This window comes from Myotis daubentonii, chromosome 20, assembly GCF_963259705.1.
Source record: "Myotis daubentonii chromosome 20, mMyoDau2.1, whole genome shotgun sequence".
Taxonomy (NCBI): domain Eukaryota; kingdom Metazoa; phylum Chordata; class Mammalia; order Chiroptera; family Vespertilionidae; genus Myotis; species Myotis daubentonii.
In genome coordinates this window covers 4,772,732-4,798,662 of record NC_081859.1, presented here as the reverse complement: position 1 = coordinate 4,798,662, position 25,931 = coordinate 4,772,732, and the positions used below count along the sequence as shown (strand labels likewise).

The following is a 25,931-nucleotide window of genomic DNA, read 5'->3' as shown; positions in this document are numbered from 1 at the left end:
ATTAGATTCATTTTTCCAATTCTGTTCTCCTTTGTTGTTTTCAGATCAGTTCGTATCCTTTGAGCTAATACCACCTGGTACTTATCATGAGAAAGATAAGTGTGGGGGAAGTGACCGAGGGACATAATAATGGCTAAAGGAGAATAGCCCAGAGCCAGGGGACTGAGGTTAAACTCCTAAAATGGGTGCTAAGTACAAATTGAGTTTGAAGACATATTAAGGCATTCTAAAATTTCCTTTTTTGTTTCCTTAGATTTTAATCTGCCGTTCTCAGTTGATATAATCCTGACCAAAGAAAAGAACTTAAGTTCACAAAGATCTACTCAGGAAAAATTATATTTAGAAGGCAGTGCTCCATCGGGTCAGGTTTCTGCAAAAGTGAAAAGCAGACGACAGCGTAAAGCCACCCACGCCTGTTCCCTAAGAGATGCAAGAAAGACGCAGCTCTCCACCTCGGGCTCAGAGGCCGACTCAGACGATAGAAGGCCCCGGCGGCCCCACCAGCTGCAGCCTCTTGTAGCCCAGGCTTCTAAAGAAGGCGCGCTTGCAGCTCGCCCCAACCGCTTGTCAACCAGAGAACAGACTCCCCCTGAGACCATGGCTTCGGGAAGTTTCCAAGAGATGATGCCAAGCCAGGAGGCAAACACGGACATTTTAAGTGAGCCAGCTGCCTTGTCTGTTATCAGTCACATGAGCAATTCTCCATTTGACTTATGCCATGTTCTGTTATCTTTATTAGAGAAAGTCTGTAAGTTTGACATGAACTTGAATCATAATTCTGCCCTGGCAGCCAGCGTCGTGCCCACGCTGACCGAGTTCCTCGCAGGCTTTGGGGACTGCTGTGATCTCGGGGACAACGCGGAGAGCCAGGTGGTTGCTGCAGGTTGGACTGAGGAGCCAGTGGCCTTGGTGCAACGGCTGCTTTTCCGGACAGTGTTGCATCTCATGTCAGTGGATGTGAGTGCTGCAGGGGCGATGCCGGACAGCCTCAAAAAGAATTTAACCGAGTTGCTCAGAGCAGCTTTAAAGATTAGAACTTGCCTAGAAAAGCAGCCTGACCCCTTCGCCCCGAGACAGAAGACGACCCTGCAGGAGGTGCGGGAAGGGTTTGTGTTTTCCCGCTATCGGCACCGAGCCCTCCTGTTGCCCGAGCTTCTGGAAGGGGTGCTGCAGCTCCTCACCTGCTGCCTCCACAGCGCAGCCTCAAACCCCTTCTTCTTCAGCCAAGCCATGGACCTGGTTCAGGAGTTCATCCAGCACCACGGGTTCCACTTGTTCGAGACAGCAGTCCTGCAAATGGAGTGGCTGATCTTAAGAGACGGCGTCCCTGCCGAGGCCTCGGAACGTCTGCGAGCCCTGATAAACGGCGTCCTGAAGATAATGAGCGCCGTCAAAAAGGTGAAGTCGGAGCAGCTCCATCAGTCCATGTGCACCAGGAAGAGGCACAGGCGGTGTGAATATTCCCACTTCATGCGTCACCACCGAGATCTCTCGGGGCTCCTGGTCTCGGCTTTTAAAAACCAGGTTTCCAAAAACCCCTTCGAGGAGAGCCCGGATGGCGCTGTGCACTACCCTGAGCGGTGCTGCTGCCTGGCCGTGTGCGCGCACCAGTGCCTGCGCCTGCTGCAGCAGGCCTCCCTGAGCAGCACGTGCGTGCAGGTCCTGGCCGGCGTCCAGGACGTGGGGCTGTGCTGCTGCATGGACCCCAAGTCCGTCATCGTCCCTTTGCTCCACGCTTTTCAGCTGCCGGCACTGAAGAATTTCCAGCAGCAGATCCTGAACGTCCTAAGCAGACTTCTTTTAGATCAGTTAGGAGGCGCCGAGATGCCGCCACGAATGAAAAAGGCAGCTTGCAATATTTGTACCGTTGACTCGGATCAACTGGCCAAATTAGAAGAAACGCTGCAGGGGCCTGCGCGGGACGAGGAGCCTTCCTGGGGGCTGCCCAGTCCCTACAGGTGCCCCGGCATCCTGCCCAGCAGCGGCTCTGAGGACTCGTTGTGGAGATGGGATGCCTTAGAGGCGTATCAGAATTTCGTGTTTGAAGAAGACCGGTTACATAGTGTGCAGATTGCAAACCACATTTGCAGTTTAATGCAGAAAGGCAATGTGGTGGTTCGCTGGAAACTGTATAATTACATCTTCAACCCTGTGCTCCAGAGAGGAGTAGAACTGGCCCGTCACTGCCAGCACCCTGGCGTTCCTCCAGCCCAGACGCACGTGTGTGGCCGTCAGAACCAGTGCTTGCCTCTCGAAGTGCTTCAGGTTTATTTAAAAACGCTGCCGTCCCTGCTGAAGTCAAGGTGTGTGTGTGTGGGGGGGGGGGGCGGGGGCGTGTATTTTCCTTATTGTATGCTTTTGAGTCATCTGGGCCCTTTATTCTTTCATAGGATTTCATTGTAGTTTAACAACAGGTAAGTTACCATCCCGTGTCAGATAATTTTTTTAAGTTTATGTATTTTTTTATTGGGTGGTTATAGAGGAGAGGATAGAGCCATTGATTTTAATTTCTTGGTAAAAAAAAAAAAAAGAAGAAAGAAAGAAAGTTTTAAATATATTTTTGAGAGAAAATGGACACAACACATATCCAGTAGCAGGGGCAAGGTTAAATTAATAGTTGTATATTTACTTTAGGGAATATTATTAACCATTAAAAATAATGCTTACAAAGATCACTTTGGGACATGAGAAAATACTTATACTATTTTATCGATGAGATATACAAAATTCAAAATATCACCAACTGTATAAAATTTGCATGTATATAAAATATTTATTGAGGCAGTAGAATTAAGGAGATTATTATTTTTAAATGTCATATTTATACTTATTACCTAAGCAATGTATGAAGAAAAATTATAAAATACAGAAAAGCAAAAGAGAAGAAAATTAAAATTACTTAGAATTTCACCAGTGAGCTTTCCAGATTTTGTGATGATCAAGTCTGGTACTTAAAAAATAGTTTTATAAATAAAGCTTGCTTCAGGTAGGTAGCCTGGCCTTTCAAATTAATATATGCACCATTCTAAAAACTTACAATAAAATACAACCCATGTATCATAATTATCTTTACAATCATTTTTTTAAATTCCTGGCATTCCGACATTGATTCGATGGAACTGACTTGATTTGAAAGCTTGTAACTCATTGGTGTATTGGCGGACAACTTGGCTGTTCGCTGCACGGGTTTATATTAAAGCTATTGCCAGGGGTCCAGTGATGCAGACCCTGAGTCTCACCTGAGACAGCTGAGATCTGCAGATCTGTAGTTGGGCTCTTCCTTAGTGAGCCGCAGGCAGAGGAACAAAGAGACACACAGATGTCTGCCTGTTTCCGAGCGTCCAGCTGAGTGTGCTGGCGCTTGGGCATCTAGAACTTATATAGAATCTGCTATTTGGGGCAAAGTATTCTTCCCTGAATTGCTTCATTTAACTTGGGACGCATATAATTCATTCTTTCTAAATGTTGAAGCCACATGTTCCTATATAATAAAAGGCTAATATGCAAATTGTCCCCTTGACTAGATTCTGATGGGCCTCTTCCCGTCCCCCCATCCCCTGCCCCAATCGGGGGTGGGCTGATCGGCCGCCCATGGCCGCTCCCCCCGGCCAGCCTGGCCCTATCAGCCCCGATCGGGGCGGGCGGCTAGCCCCCAGTGGTGCACAAATCCGTGCAGCAGGCCTCTAGTCTATGTACTAGAGGCCCGGTGCGAGGCCCGGTGCATGGATTCATGCACCAGTGGGGTCCCTCGGCCTGGCCTGCCGGGATCAGGCCAAAACCAGCTCTCCGACATCCCCTGAGGGGTCCCAGATCATAAGAGAGCTCAGGCCAGGCCTAGGGACCCCTGAGGTGCATGATCAGGGCCAGGGAGGGGCTGTGGGATGGCTCCAGGGCATGTCTGGCCCATCTTGCCCAGTCCCCATCAGCCAGACCCCAGCAGCAAGCTAACCTACAGATCAGAGTGTCTGCCTCCTGGTGGTCAGTGCGCATCATAGCCACTGGTCAAACGGTTGAATGAATGGTCAGAGACTTAGCATATTAGGCTTTTATTATACAGGATATATATTTGGTGTTTGGAGAGGGATATGAAAATCATTAGAAAGTAACGAGATCCTGGTCACATCTTAGATCTTAAACCACATTATTGATTAATCAAATTTGGTAGTGTTTGTTTAGTGTATGCCACGTGCAGCAATGACATTTAAATAGTGTATGTACCAAAAATATTTAATATTAAAACCAGTTTTAAGTTTGGTTAAAATAAACAAATAGTACATGTACCTTTTTATAAATGATCTGTTTATCTGTAAACCTTTTGTATGTTTCTTTCTCTCACAGGGTAATAAGAGATTTGTTTTTAAGTTGTAATGGAGTAAGTCAAATAATTGAACTAAATTACTTAGATGGTATTCGAGGTCATTCCCTAAAAGCATTTGAAACTCTGATAATCAGCCTTGGGGAGCAACAGAAAGACTCTTCGATTCCAGGGACTGATGGGCTAGATGGGGAATCCAAGGAGCCGGCATCCTTCCACGCAGGCACCTCTGTCCACAGCCAGCAGGCGTTTTCAGACTCTCCTCAGAGTCTCAGCAAGTTCTACGCCAGCCTCAGAGAAGCCCACCCGAAGAGACGCAAGTCCGCCCCCCACGACGCCCACCTCCACACGATCAACCTCTTCCTCTGCGTGGCGTTCCTGTGTGTCAGCAAAGAGGCCGACTCCGACGGGGAGTCCGCCATCGATTCGGAGGACACCTCCGGCTACGACAGCACGGCCAGCGAGCCCCTGTGCCAGGAGCTGCCCTCCCTGCCTCTGGAGAGCCTGGTTTTGCCGCCCCCCGAGCGCATGCACCAGGCGGCCGACATCTGGTCCATGTGTCGCTGGATCTACATGCTGAGCCCAGCCTTCCAGAAGCAGCTCTGCAGGCTGGGCGGGGTCCGGGTGTGCCATAAGCTGATATTCATGATCATCCAGAGGCTGTTCCGGGGTCCCGACGAGGAGCACGGGAAGAAGGAGGACCAGGAGCCACTGAGAACTGCCCATGTGGAGGTTGCTGTGGAGGAGGACTCGGGCTCCTCGGCTGTGAGAAGCGCCCCCACCCCGTCCGGCCCTGGCGGTCCAAAGGGGAGTGCTGGCAGTGTAGGTGCATCAGAGTCACGTGCTGCTTCCACAAACGGGGATCCGATTCCCGCTGCTGGAGCTGCTCCTGAGGAAGCAAAGGGGCCTGCAGGTCGACCAAGTGATGCCTCACTTCAGAGCATCCGACTGCTGGAAGCCCTTCTGGCCATCTGTCTGCACGGCTCCAGAGCTAGTCAGCACCGGGCGGAATTGGAGCCACCCGGCCAGGTAATGATGTGGCTGTCATGTGATGTGTACTTTCTAAAGTTCTAAGTTTTAAGAAGCGCCTGTGTGTTTAGCACCCCCGTGCCAGGTGCTGGGGAGGACACAGGAGCACAGGACCAGTCCTTGTCCTCAGGAAACGCACAGTTTAAGCTTTGTCACATGCAGAACCCACACGCGACACAGTCCCCAGCTAAAAGGCATTAGGTAGGCAGTAAGCAGGAGCTGAGTGACAATGACGTGTTTCCGAGTTCTTGCGTGGCTTGTGCGCTGCTCTCCGGTGGGGACAAGCCCTGTGGGCATCCGGGCTCCAGAGCTTTCCCTCGATGAGGTGGGGCCTAGACCTTTATTCCGAACTTTCTTTGCCTGGGTTCTTCCCCTCGCATATTCTGCTTTCCTCCTGCTAGCACTTCTCAACATAGAAGGAACCCCAGTTTCAGGCCCTGCTCCTAAGGAACCTTCGAATCTGGCAGGTCCCTTCTTCCCTGACTCGCCACCATCACTGTTCATCCGCCGCCTCTCCTGCTGCCTCCATGTTGCTCCTGTCCAAGCGTCCCGATGCTCCCTCGTTGCTCCCAATTACAACCCACGCCCCTTAGTGTGGCTACAAAGCCCCTCACAGTCTCGCTTCCTCTTCCTTGTTGGGCCTCACTTCCTGCCATCCTTCACCGGGGGCCACTGCACGCCGAGCTGACCTCTACTAAGACGCCATTCTCTGTCCTTCCGTGCGTGTTCTTCGACCGGCACGTCTTCTCTGTCCGTGTGCCTGCTGCTCCTATGGGTTCTCCATCGTTTGCCTCCTACAGCCCTCCTCTGGGCATCTTCCCAGGCCTCCCGGCACCTGCTCTCTTTCTGTTCTCAGAGGACTTTGTTTATGGCTCTAGTATGGTCGCCATCATAGCTTGTCTGTATGTGTCTGTGCCTCACGTGGGATTGAAAACTCCTTAAGGTAGAGTTCCTTTCAAGGACAGGAGTAAAAGGGGAGAGAAAAGGATGAGAGTATAAGTACTTCTTAGAGTCTCAAAGAATTTATAAAATCTAGAGGTGGTTAATCAACCTGAACTTTCCACTCATCATTTTGTGATATAATTAATTTACGATACATGGAAATTCAAAACCAAATAAGGTAACTAAAGCATTTAATAAATAAAACTGTTAATAATTGTAACAGTTGATGTTTACGTAAGGGTATTCATATAGTCATTTTACTTTCATATCAACTGCAGATAAACGGACTGCCTTTCTATCTATAATAATAAAAGCGTAATATGCTAATTAGACTGGACAGCCGAATGACCTTCCGGACGTCCTTCTGGATGACTTCCAGACAAAGCCAGGGCTGCGAGGGCCGAGCACCTTGCACGATTTTCGTGCGTCGGGCCTCTAGTTTATTAATATTAACTTATCTGTCACTTTCATTTTTTTCTTGAAGCATTTTATTAATATTCTTAGTCTCTTTTATTTTACCTTAGAACTTGTCTGTGGAAAATATATTGTTTGAAATGAGGGACCATCTTTCCCGGTCAAAGGTGATTGAGACGGAATTGGCAAAACCTTTATTCGATGCCCTGCTCCGAGTTGCGCTGGGGAATCACGCGGCAGATTTTGAACACAGTGATGCTGTGACTGAGAAGGTACGAGTAACATGCAGTCGTGCTGTCGGGGGGGGAGGGGGGGACAGCAGAAGCAGAAGAGTGTGGGATGGGACTTCATGGGTGAATGTGGTTAGAGCACATGGCCCGGAGTTGGTGAGTTCCATGAACAGATGTGTAAAAATAGAAGACATTTTACTAGCATTAAGTTGTAAGAAGTATAATTTCACCTCATTGTGGTTTTTAGTCATTTCCATTATATAACTAGAATGTAATTTGTTAGGCTTAGTTTTCGGTGAAACTGAGATGACCCTAGCTCAATCTGCTAGAGCAGTGGTTCTCAACCTTCTGGCCCTTTAAATACAGTTCCTCATGTTGTGACCCAATCATAAAATTATTTTCGTTGCTACTTCATAACTGTCATGTTGCTACTGTGATGAATCGTCATGGAAATATCTGATATTCAGGATGGTCTTAGGTGACCCCTGTGAAAGGGTCATTCGACCGCCAAAGGGGTCGTGACCCACAGGTTGAGAACCTCTGTGCTAGAGTGACCTCCCACGCATGGTTGAGGTTAGTCAAGTTGTCTGAGAAATTGTGCTGCGTGAATTTCATAACTCACAGTGGTAAATATCAATTCATAGGATTTTTTTCTTAAAGGAAATACTGAAACTTCTTAAAATGACAGCTGCATAATAAATATTATATTCCTAAAGGTGAGCAGATGTTACACTTTTTGCCTTTTAATCGCACCAATCTTGCAGAGTCCTCAGTCTGAAGAAGAATTGTCATCCCAACCTGGAGCGTTTCCAGAAGAAGCGGAGGGTACCTCATGTGGTTTTAAACTTCTGGTGGAAGAAGAAGGTTATGAAGCAGACAGTGAGAGCAGTTCTGAGGACAGTGGAGCCCGGGATGATGGTAACATATCAGGAAGTACTTGTGATTCCATTTGCAAGTCAGATTATTAATTAGCAAAACGGTTTGTAATAATATTACTTTACAATCGGTGTTGCCTTACAATTTAAGAAGCGCGTTGCATCATCATTTCATTGGGTCTTCACCATGAATTCTGGCACTTGTTTGTGTCTGCGGTTGGAAACACCGAGGTAGATCTTGTTGTCACAGACGTTGACCTAAGAATACAGGGGAGAGCAAGTGCCTGCTTTCACATATATTCCAGTGAAAAAGACAGTCAGCAGCATGAAGAAGGACCTGATGGACCATAGCAGGTTGTTTTGTTTGTTTTTACCAAACACAGAGTGAAAAGAACTAAAAAACAAATTGAAGGGATATGTCTGTGAATATGTAGAGGGGTAAGAAAAATAGGCTAATAGATAATAAATAACAATACTAGAATAAACTCTTTTGCATACTCATGACTGTAAACCTACTTTTGCCAACTCCTGTGTACACATATACATACAGCTAACTTGATTTATTAAACTATTTTTGCTTCTTTTCTAGTTTTATTGAGATATGATTGATATATATCAGTATATAAGTTTTGATAAACCACTTGATGGTTTGATTTACATATATTGTGAAATGATTACCACATAGGTTTGGTCAACATCCATCATCTCCTATAGACACGATAACAAGAAAAAAATTTCTCTTTGTGTTGAGAACTCTGAAGATCTACCCTCTTCACAGCTTTCCTATGTGTCACACAGCGGGTTAACCATAGTCACCGTGTCGCACATTACGTCCCTAGCGCTCATTGATCTTCTAACTGGAAGTTTGTACCTTTCACCATCTTCCTCCAGTTCCCCTCCCCCACCCCCCAAGCATGTGCTTTTGAAAAACATTGATTTAATGGTGTTGGTTTGATCAGAGTACAGTCATGATTTTATAATGACAGATTGCTTCCTTTTTGTAAGTTTGCTAACTAGATGTTAATTTAAGGAATTCTGACCTAGCTAGAAATTTATAAAATTCTTATCTGTGTGGACACTGTTTAAGGGCACAGTGTCTCTTTTAAGAGCATGTAAGTTAAACTTCCCGGAATGTAATATCTAGTGAGACAGTGTCTGTGTTTTTCTCACTTACGAAGAAGAAAGAGTACAGAATTTCTCCAACCTACAGCCAAGCCTACCATTTTCAGAGATATGGGCAGGCAAAGAAAGAAGTGCCTTGTGAGTCAGGTTTTTGGGGGTCAGAAAGTTTGGGGTAGTATTTTTTTTTCAGTATGTCAGGGGAATGTGTTAAATCTGTATCACCTACATGTCTGTGAAACTTGCTCTTGAGAATATTTGTAGTTCTGTTGAAGATCAAAATTACTTTGAAGGCTACTCATTTATCTTCATAGTATCCATAAGACGCCCTGACCGGTTTGGCTCAGTGGATGGAGCGTTGGCTTGTGGACTGAAGAGTCCCAGGTTCGATTCCGGTCAAGCGCATGTACCTTGGTTGCGGGCACATCCCCAGTACAGGGTGTGCAGGAGGCAGCTGATCGATGTCTCTCTCTCATCGATGTTTCTAACTCTCTATCCCTCTCCCTTCCTCTCTGTAAAAAATCAATAAAATATATTTAAAAAAAATTTTTTTTAAAAAAGTATCCATAAGACGTGATTACTCAGGATATTTGCCATAATAAAAAGGCACGTTGTAGGAAAAGGTTTTGTGAGCATCTTATACACAGCACTTTCGCCACTACAACTTTCAAATGATGAATGAGATTTGAAATACCTAGTCAGTGTTTAGGGAATGAAAATAATCTTTTCTTTTCCCCTTCCAGGGGTAGACGTAAAGCCTGAAGCAAAAGTTTTCATTGCATTAAGCAGTCCAAATGACTTACTTGAAAACCTCACTCAGGGAGAAATAATCTATCCTGAGATTTGCATGCTGGAATTAAATTTGCTTTCTACTAGTAAAGCCAAACTTGATGTGCTTGCCCACGTATTTGAGAGTTTTTTGAAAATCATCAGGCAGAAAGAAAAGAATATTTTTCTACTCATTCAACAGGTAAAAGATGTATTTAGTTAAATGAGACCAATACTTATCCCACTCGTGCCCCAAATACTCATTTCCTTATTTATAACCCAACTTGTCTGAAAATTACCTGAGATGATTACTTACCCTTTATGATACCTTGTCCGTGTTTTTTAGCTACTAGTGGTATTCTAAAAATCTTCTATTCCATAGTTCTCTAAAGTAGCATAAGAAATTAATGATGTCATTGGCTAACTAATAATGCCTCCTATTATATTTCTGAGAATGGGTAATATTTTTAAAATTGTATTTAATTTTAATGTTTGGTCATTGTTTTGAAAAATTAGAAAACAAAAGCAGTATGAAAAATAAAATGAAAATTGTGTATAATCCTACACATAGCCTTCTTTTTAGTCATTTTAAATATATATATGTATATACAGTAAACATTCAAATAATTTATTCATTACACTTGTTTCATGCTTTAATGAGGTAAGAAATTTAACTTATTATGTTTTGTTTTTTTCATCTTCAGGGAACTGTGAAAAATCTTTTAGGAGGGTTCTTGAGTATTTTAACACAGGCTGATTCTGATTTTCAAGGTGCGTTGAAATGTTACGTTTTAAAACAATAGTTTTGAAACTATTTTGTTGTGATGTGAGAGAAAGCGTGGATAACAAGGGCTTCCATTGGCATAGTGCTCTATGGATTCCAAAGTAGTTTATACGCATCGTCTCTTGTTCCTGGGACCCTCCCCGCGCAGTAGGAATGGCCCAGCCTCAGTGCCTCTGCTAAATGGGCTTCCCCACGGCTCTGTCCTCAGGCTCTCCGCAGCGCTCTTTTATCTGGTCTCAAATCGAGATGGTATTTAATGCGTAGGACTTTCTTGGGGGGGGGGGTGAGGATCACCTGAGATAATGCCTGTAAATATACTTTGAACACTGTAATGCAGGGGTCCTCAAACGATGGCCCGCGGGCCACATGCAAATACAAATACTGTATTTGTTCCCATTTTGTTTGTTTACTTCAAAATATGTGCAGTGTGCATAGGAATTTGTTCATAGTTTTTTTTTAAAACTATAGTCCGGCCCTCCAACGGTCTGAGGGACAGTGAACTGGCCCCCTGTTTAAAAAGTTTGAGGACCCCTGCTGTAATGTGTGCTACAAATATTAGCTATTAAAAGTTCTACGAATTTGTGTATAACCGACCATAATTTATGCTAAACCGCATAATGGAATAAAACAAATGTTCAAAGTAATTGTTTGTGATATTTAAGTGTGTTTATAATCTTCAGTATTTCTACTTTTAGTTATGTTATCTAATTTTATATTTAGAAAGTGAAAATTATAATTTAAACATGTTCAAAATGAGAAGACTACTTTATGGTAGTCACTTAACAAATACTGTATTAATTTATGCTTTTAAAAATTTAATTAATTTTAAATCGTATCAATTGGGGTGACATTGGTTAATAAAAATTGTATAGGTCTCAGGAGTATAATTCTGTAATACATCAGCTGTATATTGTATTGTGTGTTCACCACCCCAAGCCCAGTCTCCTTCTGTCACCATTTAACCCCCCTTACACTCTTTTACCTCCTCCTACCCTCCTTTCTCTCTGTAATCACCATACTGTTTTCTCTGTCTATGAGGGTTTTTATGTGTGTGTTTTCCTTAATCCCATCACCTTTTTATGCTTCTTTAAATAATACCTTTACTTGACTTGGAGCTAACCGATCATTAAGGAAAGTGATTTTCTTGTTTTGTTGTCAGTTGGTTAGTTTGTATTTAATCATATTTTATTTCTTCAGCAAATGTTTGGGTTATTAGGTTGTTTATAATCCATTTAAAATGTGACAATAGTATTTTCTCTTTTTTAGTGAAATTGTTTATTCGTTTCTTTAATTAGCTGTGCATTTGGCCTTAACTTTCCCCTCTGTCTGTCTTTATCTCAGCGTGCCAGAGAGGACTGGTGGATCTGTTGGTATCTTTGATGAGCTCAAGAACATGTTCAGAAGAGCTAACCCTTCTTTTGAGAATATTTCTGGAGAAATCTCCTTGTACAGTAAATATGCCATAATTTCTTTTTTGCCGCTGATATTTAATAGAACATTTTAAAACGCATTTGAAAATCACTAAGCCCTCTCTTTTGTTGTGCTAATTATATAGTCAACTCTGTGTTATTATTTGTGAAGTTCCCAATTATTTTGTTGCTAGAGGCCCAGTGCACGAAATTCATGCACTCGAGGGGGGGTCCCACAGCCCTGCCTGTCCCCTCTCACAGTCTGGGAGCCCTCGGGTGACATCCTTAGCGCTGCCACAGAGGTGGGAGAGGCTCCTGTCCTTGCCGCTGCACTCACCATCTGTGAGCTGGACTTCTATGATGCTCTCCCTATGGGAGCGCACTGACCACCAGGGGCAGCTCCTGCATTGATATGTGTACGGGTATGTTTGTTCATTCGTAACCTGAATTTCAGGATTATTATGTTCCTTGTAACATTATTGTAACGTTTTATTTGTTTTTCTTTTTCTCTAGGAAATTCTTCTCCTGGGTATTCTGAAAATTGTTGAAAGTGATGTTGCTGTGAGCCCTTTACAGTATCTGACCTTCCCTTTCCTACACACTCTGAATTTAAGCAACGGTGTTTCATCACCAAAGTGTCCTGGGATTCTCAGCAGTAAGGCGATGGGCTTGTGGAGAAGAGCACGTGTGTCAAGGAGCAGGAAGGAAGTGGACAGTGACAGCGTTCCCCAGCAGCTGCTGTCCTCCTGGCACGTGGCCCCTGTGCACCTGCCCCTGCTGGGCCAGAACTGCTGGCCGCACCTCTCGGAGGGGTTCAGCGTCTCACTGTGGTTCAACGTGGAGTGCGTCCATGAAGCCGAGAGTTGCTCAGAAAACCGAAGGAAGATCAGGAAAAGAAAGAAGTCGTTAAGTTTACGAGATAGTAGTTTTGATGGAGCAGGTATGGCGACTGTGTTATCTGTTATACTCAGCTTTTTTGGGTGGCGATTTTGGTTGACAGTAAGAATATAGCCATGTTCTAACTTGCTCTTAACGTGTTATTCTCCTTAAATGCCTTAGTAATGGCAGGTCCTGATTTACCATAGCCGGAGTTGTCAGACAGCCTTAAAAACTCCATTTTCTCCTGTACTTTTCTGTGAGGTGTGTGTGTGTCCATGCGGGAGGGAGAGGGCACACACCACCCATACTGCTGCTGCGGAGGTCACCAGCCCCACTTCCTGCCTCTTCCCTGGTGTCATTCCTGGATTAGGGCGTTTCCTGATGTTAGCCCATCCCATTCATAAAAGAATCGTGGCTCAGATTGTAGTAGTTTACTGTGGTGACATCACAGTTGGTCAAATCATTCCTGCAATTAGTCTTCAGTTATCATATATTTTATTATTCTTTTTATATTCTTTATTGATGACACTACTACAGATATCCCCATTTTCCCCACCTTTGTTCGCCTCTACCCAGCCCCTGCCTCTCCCCCCTTTTCCGCTGGCCATCACCACACTGTGTGTGGTCTGTGCCCATGGGCTATGGGTATATGTTCTTTGGCTAATCTTCCACCTTCTTTCATCCACCCTCCCCTCCGACAGCCATCAGTCTGTTCCATGTATCCAGGCCTCTGTTTCTATTTTGTTGGTCAGTTTATTTTGTTCATTAGATTCCACATATAAGGGAGATCACAGGATATTTGTCTTTCTGTGACTGGCTTACTTCACTTAGCATTAGAAGTCATTAAATGTTTTAAAATACATGGTAACTAGAAAAAAAAATTAAGTAACTCTTAATGCACTCATTTACTACTTCACTCCTGGTGCTTTTTTGGAGTTAATTAACATCTAAACTTTGGAAATTCTATTGTTTAAAACAGGCCATTGTGGGTAAATAATTTACTACAAATAAACAAGCATGCTTTGTATATTTTTAAATTCACTTTCCACTCAGTTTTTATCAACTGCTTTACAGATCATACTAACATCTTTCTTTCATAGAGAACGACGGGCCAGAAGATGCAGAGCACCCGCATCCTGGTGAGAGGCTCATAGAGGGAGGCTGCATTCACCTGATTTCATTGGGATCCAAAGCGATGATGATCCAAGTGTGGGCTGAGCCCCTCACTGGCACCTTCATCTTTCGGTAACGATTACCCCCACTCCCGTGCATAGGGCAAGTGTTTAAATAGTTCATGTAAGAGACGTAGTGTAAAATCTGCTAATAAAGATCATCATAGCAAAGCAAAAATCTTATTTAAAGAGGAGATACAGTTTAACAGCTTGTAATACCACTTTATAACAATATGTTCTATCTAAAATCTATAGTTAAATTCTAAAGTAGATTACGTTAATTTTCAGATTTTAGACCAAATCCTTACTGAAGTCCTATCTGTGGAAGTATTCTTTCAGATGGCAATGATCCTAGGAGGTTGTTAATATCAGACAGTGGTTTCAATGCAGATCATATATTTAATAGCCATTGTCTAAAAAGCTTAAGATCTCCTTGCTAGCTTGTCCCTTTCCTACCTCCTTTGTTAGCTAGTTTAGATGTGGGGAAGCATGGGACTTAGTTGGAAAGTCTCTAAGGAAGATTCTCTGAAAGCTCGGAGGTCTCTAGGGGAACCTTGCCGAAGGCAGCAGACCCTGCCTTGACTTTTTCAAACAAGTCTGAGCCCCTGGGTATTTTACTGGAATCTTTATGTTTAGACTTCAAAACGTCCTTGTTTAAAAGACACTGTAGATGCATGTGTTTTCTCAAGGATACTTACCCTGCTGATAGAATCTAGAGGTTAATTTTCGTTCACGCTGTTGCTGCAATAAAAGCCTAAGGAGGCAGGCAAACGGGGCTATCTGGTTCCTTTAGCCAGGCAGTCCCTTAGCCCTCTCTTTCACAGAATGTGTGTCAGAGTCATCATTCATCCGAGGCTCAGGGACTGCTGGTCAGTCCCGGCATTTAGATACAAATCTTTTGTTTGTATTGAGTATGAATAGTATGTGGCTATTTTTATGAAACTTAAAACTAAGTAAACAATGTTATTTAGGGATATGCTTTGTAAAAGTTATAAAGGTTACTAGGAATTGTATATACATATTATATCCTACTTTTCTCAGCAATTCCTCATGTAGGTTAGGAATACATCCCAGCATTTGGACATTTATGTACAACATGTATTAATTTATGTATGAACCAAATATGATATTATAATTTCTAAATGGGCAATGACTATAAATAGTAAAGAAAAAAGTTTTTTTGCAAATTGAATTCTGAATATTGCCTAAATTGTTAACACTAGCAAATGAACCTACTCTATTTTAGTTCATGAGTTGAGGTAATCTATAACAATAAAAGCATAATATGCAAATCGACCAAACGGCTGAACAGTAGAACAACTGTCTGGACAACCACCCTATGACACGCACTGGCGTCAGGCCAGCCAAGGCGGGTGCAATGTGATTGGTTAGGGGCCCCTGCCATTGCCCCATGATCGCCCTGCAGAGGGAGGCCCAGGCCACCAGCCAGTGGGGCGATCAATCGGGACTCCGTGATTGCCCCAAAGAGGGAGGCCCACATTACCTGGCCGGCAGCGCTGAGGCGGGTGGGCAGGGCCTCCCTTTGCGGGGCGATCAATCGTGGGGCTCCTGGACTACAAGAGGGCACAGGCTGGACTGAAGGGCCTTCCCTCTCCCCCGAGTGCACGAATTTTGTGCACCAGGCCTCTAGTAATAGAATAAAAGAACTAAGCAGATTATGGTATAAAAAAAAGACCTACTGATTTTTAAATTTAGTTTAAAAATAGAACTGGTTTTTCTTCTCACTTAAATATCTACAATTGTAGTTGTACATGAGATCTGAGATTCCATGTTTTCAGCTTGTACCTTTTCTCTCCTCTGCAGGCTGTGTGTGGATTCAAATGATGATGCAAAAGCTATTTTACTAGCTCAGGCTGAATCATTGGAGAATGTTTTCCTCCCAAGAAAATGGCAACATTTAGTGCTCACCTACTTCCAGCAGCCCCAGGGGAAAAAGAATCTTCATGGGAAAATCTCCATGTGGGTCTCTGGACAGAGGTATGAAACAGTTTTAGTAAATATTTGTTAACCTCAGTTACAATTTTAAGGTCAGTCTGTTATAGCTTCTAAAACAACTTATGGAACACTACAGATCAACTTCCTATGTTAACATAGGAACCTAGGTCAGAGTCAGATATTTTCCTGTTTATCACTTCCATTCAAAAGCAATTTCCCATAGAAGTAATTGTTGGAAATTAATATCTGGGTTTAGGGGAGCAATACAGAAATTTGGACATTTAGACATTTATGTGGAATATATATTACATCAAGGCACTATAGTTTTGTCCTTCAAGCCCATATATAATAAAATTAGCCTGGAAGGATTATTTTAATTGACCAATAAGGCTTTAATACCTAAATTAAAATTAGGGATTCAAATAAAATTAGAACGACTAGAGAAAAATATAAGCCCACTTATTTCTGCATTACCTTGAAGGGACTTTTTTGCCATTTGATACAAGTTAATGACTTAACCTGTTCACCGAGCAGTGAGCAAGTGACCAAGGGCACATATATTACTCCATTGACTGAAATTTGGTTCTGCCTTTATCACTTTCAGAACTAACATCGAACGATTTCTACAGATAGTACATTTTAAGAGGCCATTTTAATAATATATCATAACATTGAAAAACAATTTATTTTCTATTAACTTATATTTGATTAACACCACACAAATCTGATAGGAAGATATGGTACATAGTAAATACTTAATATTTGTTTGATTCATGTTGCATGGATCATTATCACACTGCCACTAGGTGTCAGTAGTGTTCCAGTTACAGCCATTTATTTGGTTCCAGAGAGAGGCAGTGATGGAAGTTATCTCTAATGTTATGTTATTTAAACCACAATTAAAAAAAGAAGGTAGCTCTTTTCTTTTATTAAAAAGCATTCCTATAAACAGATACATTCATGTTAAACATGGAACACAAAGCCTTAGGGAAGGTTTTAAAATAAATGTATACCAAAGTATCATTTCTCATTAAGAACTAACCAGATTAGTTTATTCTAAGTCTTTATCTTAGTCACACACTTTGCATTTAGAAGTGACCTTCATTATCTTCATGTCGAGTTTAAAACATTCCTACGATAGGGGTAGAGCCTGGCACCCTAAGTCTCAAATAGATGATGAAGTCCCCCCAGCAAGGGTCTCGATGAGAAAGCCTTAGTTTTATCTCTTCCTGTAAGGATTCCTGCAAAAACAAGAGACGAATCAAAAGCTCCATGATGACTTAGCATTGAAAAAACACACCAGAAAATGCAAAAAAAAACTGGCATTTCAGTGGTGAGTCAGGGCAAAACCTGAAGAAGTGATACTGTTTTTTCCTGAGTCGTTGAAGGTCTCAAAGGAGGACCTGAGACGTTAGGAGTTATTTACCAAAATGGGAGACATCTTGGTAAAATTCGGGGGAGGTGGTTGGGTTGTGCGTGTGCAGAAGTCACGTGGCCCCTTCCCGTGGCCTGGGGCCCGACCCTCAGGCACCTCCATTCTGCTCCCATTTCTGGGGCTTGTGGGCAGCCAGCACCTTTCTCCCGTTACCTGTTTGATACTGAACCCAGGAGATTGTTCAGGCATTTCCCATTATTAAACAACCTCATACTTTAAAAGTACTTAGTACTTAGTCCTCACTGAGTGATTGCTCTAACTTTGTTTTACTGTAGGAAACCTGATGTTACTTTGGATTTTATGCTTCCAAGAAAAACAAGTTTGTCATCAGATAGCAATAAGACATTCTGCATGATCGGCCACAGTTTATCATCCCAAGAGGAGTTTTTGCCGTTGGCTGGAAAATGGCACCTGGGAAATTTGCTCCTCTTCAACGGTACATTTTCCCCTTCAAAGTGTTTCCTAATTTTTCTTTCCATTAACATGTATTAAACTAAGTAAATTATCCTGGATAAAATATTAATCACTCTTTCTTTACTTGTACTTAATAAGTACTGTATTTCCTAGATTTCAAGATGACTTTTTAAATATTTTAACATTTTTATAATCTAAATGTTTCTTATAACTGAGATGTGCATTTAATGCAGCAGTACACATCCTACTCACTACCCCCCAAAAAAGAAGCTTATCTTAAATCAAGTTTATTTTGTAATCCTGGGAAATGCAGTATTGTGACAGGTAAACTTAGAATGGTTGCCTCTTTTATAATTTCAGTATATTCTATAAAAATACCAAAATGTAGGGAAAAGAAATACATGATTTTAAGAAAATACAGCACTAAACCTGACACATATTAGCATTCAGACAGTATTTATTGAATAGATGGATGGAAGGAATAAAGATATCAAATCGTTTCATTTTAAAAAGGAATTTACTGAAATATACTTTCCATTTATTGAAAAATAAAACAAAAACCACCCTGTTTTCTAGTTTAAGGAGCAAATAGAGACTTCATTATTTAATTTTATCAAGAGCTAACTTTATATATATTAATTCATCTTCCATCAATTTGGAAATTGAGGCTTTAGTCAATTTTATAAGATATAGTAAACAACTAAAAGAATCTGGCATAAAAAATGGTTGTTTTCTTGCTTTTTGTGGAAAATCCTGGTTGGAATGTTTTGAATCAGTAACTGTATCTTTTTGCTGTTCAGGAGCTAAGGTTGGTTCCCAAGAGGCCTTCTACCTCTATGCTTGCGGACCCAGCCACACCTCCATAATGCCGTGTAAACATGGCACGCCTGCGAGTGACTACTCCAAATACATCAATAAAGACATTTTGCAATGTGACCAAATCAGAGAGCTTTTTATGACCAAGAAAGATGTGGACATTGGTCTCTTAATTGTAAGTTTTCATTTTATGTTTAACTTTAAAGTAACTATACATATGTATGTTTACTACAGTGTATTATTGTGTTCTGTTTTATTATTGTTGTTATTCTCTCACTGTGCCTAATTATAAATTAAACTTTATCAGAGAAACGTATGTATAAGAAAAAGCACAGTGCATATAGGGCTCAGTACTGTCCGTGATTTCAGGCATCCACTGGGGGTTCCTGGGGTATATGCCCAGTGGGTCAGGTAACGGAGCCAGCAGCTGTTCGAAATTCCTCTCTGTACGGGAGAAATACTGAAAGTTCTATTGGGTTTTAGTCAGGTGGGCTGATGGTCTGGGACTTCATTCTCATATAAAGCAATCTCTGATCTTAGTCACTTTTATTTTTTTAATTTTATTAAGTTGATTGAAGTGACATTGGTTAATAAAATTACATAGATTTCAAATATAATTCCATAATACATCATCTGTATATTGCCTGTGTGCAGTTACCTTTAAATTCAAGCCCAGCAGCAAACTAAAAGGAAAAGAATTACATTGATCTCATGAGGTTGTAAAGATCGGTTAATATTTACGTTGGTAGAGCAGTGGCTGGCATGGGCATGCAATGGGGGTGGTATAGCATTAGCTGTTGTCATTGGCGATAGTAAGTATAATTTCATGTTTATTCTAAAATGATCAAAGCTGGAACCTCAGCCCGGCTGAGTTTTCACTGTTGGTCACTAAGCTCACACCTGTTCCTCTGGGGGGGCCGCCTTGGGGCTCACGCTCACCTTGTTCAGTGTGTCTGTCTCTTTAAAGAAAGAAAAGATTTGCTGGGTGTCTTGTACTTTGGAGGATTTACTTGCTATTTGGTAGCTTCCTAAGCTTTGCTTCCTTTCTGAGGGAAACGGTTTGTGTTTCAGGAAAGCCTTTCGGTTGTCTACACATCGAGCTGCCCTGCTCAGTACACCATCTACGAGCCGGTCATTAGACTTAAAGGTCAGGCGAGAGCCCCGCTCTCCCAGAGGCCCTTCAGCTCGAAGGACGTGCAGAGCGTCTCGCTGGAACCCCACCAGCTGAAGAGCCTGCGGCCCACTGAGTGTGAGACTCTCCAGGGCGTCCTGCACGAGATCGGGGGCACCGGCATCTTCGTTTTTCTCTTCGCCAGGGTAGGAGTCATTGCTTTTCGCTTCACCTAAAGAGAAACTTCCTTTGACTGATAAATGTTAGGGTTTCTTTCTGATTATAAAAAAAACTATACATCACCTATGTTACACTTTTAAGATGAAAAAAGTCACGCTCTCGCCAGTGTGGCTCAGCTGGTTGGAGCGCCCTCCCGTGCACCGAAAGGTTGCGATTTGATTCACAGCCAGGGCACATGCCCAGGGTGCAGGTTCCATCCTTGGCTGGGGCATGTTCGGGAGGCAGCTGATGGATGTTTCTCTCTCTCCTCCCCTCTCTCTCTCAAATCAATAAAGACATATTTTTTTTAAAAATCTCACATTATTTAATGTGTCATCAAGCTTTCTGCCACACATGGTTAATCTTTTAATTCATGAAGATTTTAGAAGTTTTCTTTTATCCCAAAATGTAATTAAAACAATTGAATGTTAAATTATAAGATTAGAATGGCCTGTGAGATAGAAACGCATGCTGTAGCGACAATACAGAAGAAATGTACTCTTTAAAATAAGGCTTCTGAAACTTGTTTTTCCCTTGAAGCTTCCAGAGGGGTGGGAAAACCCAAGGGGCAACAAATAAGTTTAAAAATAATTTACTTTATTGGAGTTTGAAGTTTTTTTAAAGAGGAGAAATATAAAAAGTTTGACTCACGCGATGAGTGCTATATTAGCATAAATTGCTTGGTTATCTGTTTCATGCAGTCGTCTGAGGCAGTGAGTGCCTTTCCTGGGGCAGTTAGGCAGCCGCAGTGTGCACTGACTGTTGCAGGGATGGCTGGAATCCAAGGCAGGGGCCCCGACCTCTCTTTGCTATGAGCCATCTCTGCCTCCTGTGCACTCGTATCCTTGTCTAACTGAAGCAGCTCTGAGCATCTTCCATCTTCAGAATCTTATCTCAAGTATAAATTCTGCAACATAATCAAATTTCCACAGTCTCCCTGCCTGGCTTTCTTTCTTTAATGGAATCATTTTTTCTCAATTTTGTAATAAGGGACCATATCAGTGTTTGTTATTATTAGTGTTTTTATAAATATTTTGTTAGCAATTGACTCACCATACCCTAAGCTATCTTTTTTCCCCTCTTTTGCCTTTTTCAGACTGGTTTTTTTTTTTTTTTGCATAACATCTGGTTGAAGATTTCCCCTAGTATTTTAAAAGTAAAAGTTCTTCATTTAACTCCTCGTCATTTTGTGATATATGTTTATAGCTTGTGTAATTTCAAAATGCCACTGACTTCTAAGGTTGTTAGTTGTTTTAGTTTATTTGTTATTTTAGAGACTAAATGGCATAGTGTTTGTCTTTCAGTTTTGTTTATTTATAATTCTTAAATAATTACAAAGTATGAGCAATAAAAAATAAACTTTGAAATGAAACTGATGGATTAATCACGTCATGGTAGATAGTCACATGTTAAATTTTTACTCTCAACAAATCAGAAAAAAACATCTCCTTTTTTTTAGGTTGTGGAACTCAGTAGCTGTGAAGAAACGCAAGCGCTAGCACTTCGAGTTATACTCTCATTAATTAGGTACAACCAGCAGCGAATACAGGAGCTAGAGAACTGCCATGGGCTCTCCATGATCCATCAGGTGCTGACCAAACCAAAATGCACTGTTGGCTTTCACATCCTGAAGGTACGTCCTCGTAGAGTTGATTCTCATGGTGTCCTGTGCAGTGAGGGGTGCTCTCTCTTCCCGAAGTCTCCCAACTCGTGTTTCAGTTATTCCTGAAGAAATGAAGGCATCGAAGTAGCACACATTTAATCAAACTAAGGTACTCTCTGGTTTTGTTCGGCCATTTCAATAATTACACTTTTATTTTATCTAAGACATTTTAGAAGAGTAAGAGAGAAAAAACCTTGTGGGATGGTAGGTCTGCATGAGCTCGGAGATGTCTCTAGGGGGCCCCTCACCTCCAGGTGTGGAACAGAGACCCTCAGGCACTGTGGTTGCTCGCTCCCATGGTTCGCCTGACATGGGTGGTAACTTCCCCTGAGGCCACGCTGCTCTTACACGATCCAGCTGCCATCGTGCACTCACATCCCTTCCTAGCTAAAGCAGTTGCCTTTCTCTCTGAGGGTCTAGTGCTAAAGCTCAGGGTGCTGCCTCCCTGGGCCCCAGCCCCCAACTCTTCAGCTTGTCGGGATCTAAACATTGTGGCATAGATCCTGGCCACTTTGGCGGAAAGGTTTGGTCGCCTAACAGACTTACTGAATTTAAAAAATAAAAGCAGAATGTGGTTTATTTTATTCCATGTTTGAAATTGAGTAATCATGTACAGATATTTAGAAGTTTGTGTGGTTTTTTTAATTATTTGAATTGTTTGCAAAAAAGCTGAAGATATTTTATGAAATTTTGAATTATCCCGCAGTTTTCCTTTGAATTTAATGTTATGATTGCTAAGGTTGAAAGCTTAATGTTCCTGTTGAATTTTGGGATGAATCGATCATTAATGCATCCTGTGTTGGTGTGAATTTTCCATAGACCCTCCTGGAAGGTTGCTGTGGTGAAGAGATTCTTCATGTCGATGAGAACGGAGAGTTCACATTAGATGTGGAGTCGAAGGCTCTCATCCAAGATGTCAAACTGCTCGAGGAGCTGCTGCTCGACTGGAAGGTCTGGAGGAAAGCAGAGGCACGTGCTTACGCCTTACGGTGACAACACACGGCGGGGATGCGCCCTCTTAGTGCTAAGCGCCCCGTGCACGCAGTGGTACCTGCACCTAGATCCTTCTTGTGTGCTTGGCTGACGCTGTACGCATTTCTCCCTCTCCTGTCCCTGCAACCACCATCCTACCTTCTCCTTCTATGGTTTGATCACTTGAGATACTTCATTTAAGTGGAATTACTCTGTATCTTTGTGTGACTGGCTTGTCTCCCTTAACATTATGTCTTCACGTTCCGTGCTGTAGCATCTGGCTTGATTTCTTCCCTTTTTAAGACTGAAGAGTGGCCCGGTGTGTGTGGGGACCACCTTTTCTTTATCCGTCCACCGGCCGCTGGGCGTGTGGTTGCTCCCACATCTCGGCGACTGTGCACAACGCTGCAGTGAGTGTGCGCGTGCAGATGCCTCTGCCAGACCCTGTGTTCAGTCTGTTTGAATACGTACACCCAGAAGTGGGGTTGCCGAACCAGGTGGTGCTTCTGTTGTTCATTTTTGAGGACTCTCCGTACCCTTTTCTGTGAGAGCGGCACCGTTTTACCTGCCCACCAGCGTGCAGGGGCTCCAGTGGCTCTGCTCGCCGACAGTGTTGTTTTCTGTGTGAGGGTGTTTGTGTTGATAGTGGCCACTCTTGGGTGTGAGGTGACATTGCATGCAGTATGGCCTTAGGTGCTCTAGACCGTCACCCTTCCTCCGGCATTCAAGGATGGATAGTATTTTCCAAAAGTGAGCTCTCTTGGAATTTATTCGATACAGAGAAGAACATCTTCTCAACATCATTGTCGGTGTGTGTTCGCAGCCAGGTGTGTGGGAGGCACTGCTGGCGGCCCTGGAAGTGCTCATCCGGGCAGACCACCCGCAGCAGATGTTCAATGTCAAGCAGCTGCTGAGAGCGCGAGCCGTTCATCACTTCCTGCTGACTTGTCAGGTTCTGCAGGTACTTTCCCATAGCTTTACTCTGGGAGGCGTCTTTTGCAGTGACTTCTGTGTAGTAACCCAGTACTATGGGCTCAAGTTCTTGTCAATGGAACTTTCCCCTTTCCCGCTTCTCTCCTTTCCTGGTGCCCTTCTTTCAGCAAATAGTCCGGGAGTTTTCCAACCCCTGCCTCTTATACTTTGACCTTGATACTGTGGTTATTCCTAACTCAGTTACAAACAAAAGAGGAACAACTGCTGAGTTTCTGAGATGCTTCGTTACGTTGGCTATAAGAGTAATTGTGTAGTCTCTTGACCGTCAAATAGTGAAAGTTTAACTTGTTCCCAGCTTTGCACGGTGGCAGCATCGTAGCCGATGAGGTTTACCTGAGGCGCGATGATTGCTAGGTAAACCTTGGTCCACATCCTTCAATAACAGTACAGCCTGCCCTTCCCCTCTCTCCACTTGCTCTCACTCTGCTGATACAGAGAACATCTGTTGGATGTCGATGATGGCATCGCGGTTTATTTCCTCCTGTAAACCCCCTGGGGCCAGGGTTGACCACACCAACCCCGGTGCCTGGCACACACAAGGGGACCCTCGCTGACTGAATATTTATGATCCGTGTCCACATCACTGGTCCTCCCAGTCACTTGCTTTGTATATCCACTTAGAAACGTGTCTGCCGATTTGCAGTGAGTTTATGTGACAGGGTGAAGCTTTTCTTCAGTCTTTCCATGTCAGAAAAGTAACACATGAATTTGGATATTTCAATATATAGTCTCACTCCCGTATTATTTCTAAAATGCTGGAGTTAGCAGCTCTGCCCAAGGCCACCCAGCAGTGAGCGGAGGCGCCGAATGCAAACCGGGCAGCCTGGGGGCCCGGTGGGGATGCTGGGCAGCTTTCCCCGTCCCAGGAGAATGGGCTGGAGGGACATCGCCGCTGGTTTTCATGGTTGTAATCGCAGAATTGCTTGAATTGAGAAATGGCAACTCAATGTAATGGTGGATATGGTCAGACCAGAGAGGTAAATCGACACAGTTCTATCTTAAAAGGAGTATCTTGCTTAAATGAAAAATGGAAGTGAAGTTGACAGTTTACCATAAATCTAAAGAGAGTTTGGTTTTTATTTTTTCAGGAACACAAAGAGGGGCAGCTTACCTCCATGCCCCGAGAGGTTTGTAGATCCTTTGTGAAAATTATAGCAGAAGTCCTTGGATCTCCTCCAGATTTGGAATTATTGACAATTATCTTCAATTTCCTTTTAGCAGTTCACCCTCCTACTAATACTTACATTTGTCACAACCCAACAAACTTCTACTTTTCTTTGCACATAGGTAGGTATAATCATTATTGTTAGATCTTGGCTGTCTCCATTCTTGTTTTTTCTTCCCACTTCATCCACATGTGTTGATATCCATTGAGTGGCCTCTGTGTGATAGAAACTGCCTACTTACACCTGGTTGGGACGGGGCAGAGGGCTGTGAAATGAAGCAGGCATGGTTTCTGCCCTCAGAGAGCTTAAATGCCAAGAGAGGAGGCATAAGTCAGTCAACTACAGTAGGAGACAGTCCTTGGTGAGTACCTCGTAGACACCACAGAAGACCTGCCTGATCTCAGAGGAGCGAGGGCACTGCCGGCAGCTGTGGGCGAGAAGAGTGAATAGCTCACACATCGGACACTGAGGAATTTGGGTAGAATTTGATAGGCAGATGCGAGAGTTAGCATTCCAGGTGAAGAGAATGACGTAAAGGGAGGGACAATGGAAAGGGAAAATAGAGAACAGAGTGTAGGGGGTCTGTAACGGAGTAGTGAGAAGCGTGAACATAAATGTAGTTTGGGACCGTCGTTTATTTTTTCTCTAAGGGCATAGTCACTGAGTCTTTGGATGTAAGAATTGGAACTGGTAGCCTTGTAGTTAGGGCTCGTTGGAGGGTTTTGTTTTGTTGTGTCTGTCTTGAGCAAAAAGATCTGGTAGAAGTCAGTTACTGCCGCGAACTCAGGAAAGAGAGACCACCCCCCCAGAGGTGAGTCGAAGCTCCAAGCGTAGATGAGACTGGAGAAGGTGGAGAGAGGAGGGAGAGGAGGCGAAGGCGAGAACTGTTGGCAATAATGCCATTGGGAGGGCGGGAGAGAGAGGAACCGGCATGAAAGGCAGGTGGGCTCATGGATGTTGAGAAGCACTCAGAAGATGTGATGTGGTGAGAAAGCGAGCAAGCCCAGACCTGGGGAAAGCTGGATAGTAACTTTAGGGAGGAAAAGTGGCTGTTACCCAGCCACTTTAAGGACGGCAAGAAATGAATGAACGATTCAGCCGCAGTGAAAATCCAGGAGCCATCAGGCACGTTGATGCGTCAGGTTCAGCGCACACTTAGTGATGAACAGCCCTCAAGGTCTGGGGGCAGGGTCATCGCAAAGATGAGTAAAATATGGGCCCTTCCCCAAGGACCTCGTAGCCTAGAAGCG

At 43.2% G+C, this 25,931-nt stretch overlaps 1 protein-coding gene across 12 annotated transcripts in view; it reads left to right on the top strand.

The window, feature by feature from the left end:
* Window positions 1-25,931, top strand: part of LYST (lysosomal trafficking regulator) — a 75,452-nt gene that overhangs the window by 12,904 nt on the left and 36,617 nt on the right. For 8 of the 12 annotated variants that reach the window (XR_009450229.1, XR_009450228.1, XR_009450230.1 and 5 more), the window contains exons 5-21: window positions 254-2,303; window positions 4,339-5,344; window positions 6,811-6,972; window positions 7,695-7,848; window positions 9,668-9,894; window positions 10,397-10,463; window positions 11,818-11,927; window positions 12,399-12,825; window positions 13,865-14,009; window positions 15,761-15,934; window positions 17,603-17,763; window positions 18,542-18,732; window positions 19,629-19,874; window positions 21,347-21,520; window positions 22,370-22,523; window positions 23,350-23,483; window positions 24,604-24,802. Coding sequence is in view for 9 of the 12 variants with exons in the window: in XM_059677394.1 (XP_059533377.1) it covers window positions 254-2,303; window positions 4,339-5,344; window positions 6,811-6,972; window positions 7,695-7,848; window positions 9,668-9,894; window positions 10,397-10,463; window positions 11,818-11,927; window positions 12,399-12,825; window positions 13,865-14,009; window positions 15,761-15,934; window positions 17,603-17,763; window positions 18,542-18,732; window positions 19,629-19,874; window positions 21,347-21,520; window positions 22,370-22,523; window positions 23,350-23,483; window positions 24,604-24,802 (5,781 nt within the window). In the remaining 3 variants the exon portion in view is untranslated. Of the gene's footprint in view, window positions 1-253; window positions 2,304-4,338; window positions 5,345-6,810; window positions 6,973-7,694; window positions 7,849-9,667; window positions 9,895-10,396; window positions 10,464-11,817; window positions 11,928-12,398; window positions 12,826-13,864; window positions 14,010-15,760; window positions 15,935-17,602; window positions 17,764-18,541; window positions 18,733-19,628; window positions 19,875-21,346; window positions 21,521-22,369; window positions 22,524-23,345; window positions 23,484-24,603; window positions 24,803-25,931 lie in introns of all 12 variants that reach the window. The other 4 variants (XM_059677392.1, XM_059677390.1, XM_059677388.1 and 1 more) reach the window with 2 other exon arrangements.